The 5097-nt window shown below is 33.0% G+C and overlaps 1 protein-coding gene across 1 annotated transcript; it reads left to right on the plus strand.

Annotated features, from left to right (window-relative positions):
* The first annotated feature begins 4016 nt into the window (after positions 1 to 4016).
* On the plus strand, positions 4017 to 4881 carry LOC145109455 (protein DMP4-like). The gene has a single exon (XM_079046616.1). It carries the CDS (start codon positions 4042 to 4044, stop codon positions 4660 to 4662), a length of 621 nt encoding a protein of 206 aa, XP_078902742.1. The 5' UTR covers positions 4017 to 4041; the 3' UTR covers positions 4663 to 4881.
* The last annotated feature ends 216 nt before the right edge of the window (positions 4882 to 5097 follow it).

Consider the following 5097-nt stretch of genomic DNA (forward strand, 5'->3'; position numbering starts at 1 on the left):
TTCGGGCGCATGTTATGTGCGATGTGCGTGCGCGCGTGACGTTTTTCAGATTTTCAAAATTTCCTAACTTGTTCATACGAGCTCATCTTTTGACATTCTTTATATCCACAAAAAGCTCTCGACGAGATTTACAACTTTTGTTTAGACTTCGTCAGCTAATTTTGATTTACTTTTTTTTCACACAAGCTTAGACTGTGAAGCCTGTATAAAATGCATAACTTTCTTATCCAGAGTCTATTTTCGACTGTCTTTATATCGTTAAACTCGTATTAACGAGATCTTCAATTCTCGTTTAGATTATATCGTGTAAAAATTGACCGATCTGAAATTCGATTAATGAGTTGTACACTGCTATGCCGAATCTTAGAAAAATCATAACTTCCTCTAATGATGTCAGATTTAGTTGTTCTATATATATGCACAATCTCAGTTTAACGACTACCACGACTTTCATTTAGATCGCTTAGGCTAAAAACTAATTTATCAAAATTTTATTTTTTACGATACACAGAGTCGTGCATGTTTAATGGTGAAATTCGAAGAAGTATAACTTCTTCATATGCAGTCGGATTTACACGTTCTATATATCTACGAAAATTATATCGATGTTTCCTACGTGTCTATGATGATTATTTTAGCTGAAGAATAATATATCTTTATTTCGTATTTTGTTATAATCTAGAACTATAGTAAAAATGGGGTGTTACATATAACAAATTTTATCTTATTTAATTAAAACATAATGAACGGTCCTCGTGGTTTTAAAAGATGATTTTTTCCTCACATGCCTTGGACGTGCTATGACTCAACAAACCAAACGAGACGATGCTAGCGGTAAAGACTATCTATAAATTTTTTAAAACCATGGTCCCTTCATAAAACCGAAAAAATTAGAACAAAACTTGATATGTTGAAAAACCGTAAAAATCATTTATAAAGATAATCTTAAAAATTGTTCGTTTTCGAAACTTTTTGTTTGGCTCCTTTACAAATAGAATGGGTTGTGTTATTGTAAAATTCTCATATTGGGGCTAATAGTATTGATATTTTTAGTTACCTAAATTTGAAAAATAAAATAAATCAAATAGTTAACTTTATTAATTATGTATTTAAAATAATAATAATAATAATATTGATAAAAATAACTATTTTATTTATTAGATTGAATTAGAGGTGTTCACAGTCTGGTTTTTTCAGTTTTTAGGTCAAACCGAAGCCAAACGTTACTAACGGTTTTTGTCAAGCAAAAACCGAAACCGAACCATTGAAAATTTAAAATCGAACCATACCAAACCGTTACTAACGGTTTGGCTCCGGTTTGGTTTCACGGTTTGGGCTTTTTAAGCCCAATTTAGTCGAGCCCATTAAACTAATTTAGTAAAAAAAACCTACACTATTAAAGGTATTAAGACAGTAAAAATTCAGCCTAATATTAAAGCTGCAGTATTAGAGGTATTAAAACAGTAAAACACGGCACTATTAAAGGTATTAAAACAATAAAAAAAAACTGCACTATTAAAGGTATTAAAACAATAAAAATTCTGCCTAATTTAGTAAAAAAAAAAACTGCACTATTAACGGTTTGTTAAAAATACTGCAGTATTAATGATGTCAAAACAGCAAAAAAACTAGCAAAATAGTAAATAAAAAGCAGTAAATGAAAATATCAAATATTATTCCATTACATTAAATATTAGACTAATACACACAACCTACTAAGCTGTCCAAAACAGCAAAATTGTTGTCCAAAAAGCACTATCAGCAAGCTCACTTCCAAAATGCTATCCACTTCCAAAATGCTATCCAATTCATAAGCTTTTGCTGTCCAGAAAAGTCAATATTAAAACATCACACCAACAGATAATTGATGTTTTGACATGAAGTCCATGCATTAGTTGTAAGACAAACAGATTGTGAAGATTTTCGTAAAAGCTCTTTCAACTTATTCTTTTCATCCACATATAATTATAAGATATCTCTAGCAATTGTAATCCGACTCGGTAACTCTAGCTCGGGTCGAACTACACTACAAAAATAACGAAAACCTTCTTTTTCAACAAAGTTAAATAGTAGTTCATCAATAATAATCATTTTAGCAAGAGCTTGTTTACCCAATTCTTTTGTAAAACGACCACATTGTAACTTTCCATCCTTACCCTTTCCAACAAAATTTATAGTTGTTTGTTTTTTATTTACTTGACATTTAAGTGGATCAAACTTGCATACCTTTCTCAAGTGGTTTAACATAGCACTAGTACCATTCTGACTTAGTTCATACACATAGCTTTTCTTACAGTGAATACATGTGGTGTGTGCTCCTTCAGGTGGAACTGGATTTGGTTTGTTGAAGTGTTTCCAAACAAGAGACTGTTTTCGTCCCCTTCCTTGGTTATTATCAGTAGCACCTCCATTTTGCTCCACATGAACATCATCTACATCAATCTCTTCCATATCATCGTCATCATCAATGATGTTCACAGGTTCACTAATTGGAATACTGATGTTATCTTTATCCATGTAAGGACCTGAAAAAAAAGGGCAATCAGAATTCAGAATTGTGGACTCACTGAAATCAGATTAAGAGGTGATGATTCTTAGCAACAGGTTTTGAAAGAAATAAAAAGTCAACAACTCCTTTCTACTTTTTTTTCGTTCGATGTTTGATTCTGTTAAAAAAATCAAACTCACAATAATACGAGAGGTGATTGGAAATCGAAATCCAACTTGCACATAATATTATAAGATTATCGATTGAGTGTAACAACAAGTTTAGAAAGAATTATAATGAGAATAATGAATAGAAATCAGGTGTAGATGGATGGTAAACAAATCAGTTCAGTTGATTCAGAACATATCAGCATACCTTATCAGAGAAGGAGCAACGATAGAGAAACAAGAGGTGTAGTCGGACACTCGGACCTGCAAACGGAGCTGGAATCGGAGCTGTTGCGGGGGAGGCGGCGAGCTGTAGTCGGAGGGAAAACGAGTGGTGTCGCAACTGGAAACGATAGAGAAAACGAAAGAAACGGAGCCTTTGCGTCTTTGGCTCTATGCAAATTGCAATTACTCGATTAGGACAAGCTGAAACGAATCAGTGAATCACGAATTTACGATTGCTTGGAGGTGGACAATCAGGACTATCAATTTGGGCTTCATTTACCAATTAACAAATCATAAAAGAAACTACAATTGGGATGTAATAATTAAATATTGTGGGTTTTAAAGGTTATTATTTGTATATAAAAATTAATATATAATACAATAAAATACAATTACATATAAAAAAATTAATTAATATATATACAAATCCTACGGTCCGGTCCGATTTTTATACGACTTGAAATCTTAAAAACCGTAAGCCAAACCGTTCAATATGGTTTGAAAAGTTCGAAATCGCAAGTCAAACCGTAAAGAAAAATACAAACCATAAAACCAAACCGATGACCTGTTTGGCCAGTTTCACGGTTTCAAATCGAACCGTGAACACCACCCCTAGATTGAATGGAGAAATTTACATTGTATTAAGATTAAATCCTTAATTTGGTAAAAATGTAAAACTAGGGTTATTGGTTAATTACATTTAAATCATATTAATTTTTAAAAATCGTTATTCAGTTTTTATCTAATATCTCTTTTAATCAACCGACAGTTTCCTAACCTTGTACATTATCATCTACAACTTGTAAACTATGTTGTAGAAATTTTACGTTACTTCGGTTTTGTCATTTTTAGTTTATTTTGTTTTTTTGCTGAAAAGGACTACTACTTGTATTTATCTTCTTATATAACTGTTCAACAAACTACCTTCAAAGCAAAACTCCCCCACAGAAATCAAGGTGAAAATATCTCTCTAAATTTTGGTTTGTGTTTCTTGCAAGGTATCCTTAGATGACAAGTTGACAACACTCTTTCACAACTCTCCCTTTTGTCCTACTCAAGAGACTCATAAAGATCATCACTAGCTCATTCTATAAATACAATATACATATTCAAAAAAGAACAATTCATAGCATCAAAAAACGTAATCAAGTTTCAACAGCAATGGAGATTAAGGTTGAAAACGCGGAAGATGAACAAGCTCCTCTTCTTGCAAACAAACTTCTTCCCGAATCGGTAGAGAAAACCCTGATACAAAAAGCCATCAGCCAAACATTCGAAAGCACTGCCCACTTAGCGAATCTTTTACCCACTGGTTCGGTTCTTGCTTTTCAACTCCTTGCGCCCATATTCACAAATCAGGGCGACTGCGACCCTGTGAGCAGGGCCATGACTGCTGCACTTGTAGCTCTTTGTGGGTTTTCGTGTTTTCTACTGAGTTTTACTGATAGCTTCATGGATGGAAATGGTAATGTATGTTATGGGTTCGCGACAACACGTGGATTATGGATCATTGATGGGTCGACAATTCTACAACCCGAACTTGCAGCTAAGTACAGGCTGAGAATCATAGATTTCATGCATGCCTTCATGTCACTTATGGTTTTTGCAGCGGTGGCTTTATTTGATCAAGATGTTGTGAATTGCTTTTATCCATCTCCATCTGATGAAACGACAGAGCTCCTCACGACACTGCCTGTTGCATTTGGAGTCGTTTTCAGCATGTTGTTTGTTGTTTTCCCTACACGACGCCATGGAATTGGGTTTCCCATTAGTACCATTTAACACCGATCCAGACCAATATAATGTTAATCGTGACATATACTGCTACACAGAAGGGGGATTGAAGGTGGTGGCATATGGGTGGCTTGGTAACATGTTACAATCAAGTTTTTATTTATGGTTCAAAAAGGTTGGGGTTGGGTTAGATAATATTCTATATAGCTTTGTTTGTTTAATTTCTATAAACATTTAATGATGATATATCCACGAAAGATTTTGATATTTCCACTCAAAAAACTATATTCTGACAATTATACCCTTATATATTTATGAGAGATATTTCAACAAAAGATTTCCTTGTTTTCAAAAATTAAATGTTCAAAATTGACAATTATGTTAAACTCATTATATGTGACCATGTTATGTTATATTCTAATTTATTAATTTATACATATTAAAAAAATGATAATTATACCTTTTATGTTTCTTTTCTTATTG

The sequence above is a fragment of the Lactuca virosa genome, chromosome 1, assembly GCF_052849685.1.
Source record: "Lactuca virosa cultivar CGN04683 chromosome 1, Lactuca_virosa_CGN04683_v6, whole genome shotgun sequence".
Lineage (NCBI taxonomy): Eukaryota > Viridiplantae > Streptophyta > Magnoliopsida > Asterales > Asteraceae > Lactuca > Lactuca virosa.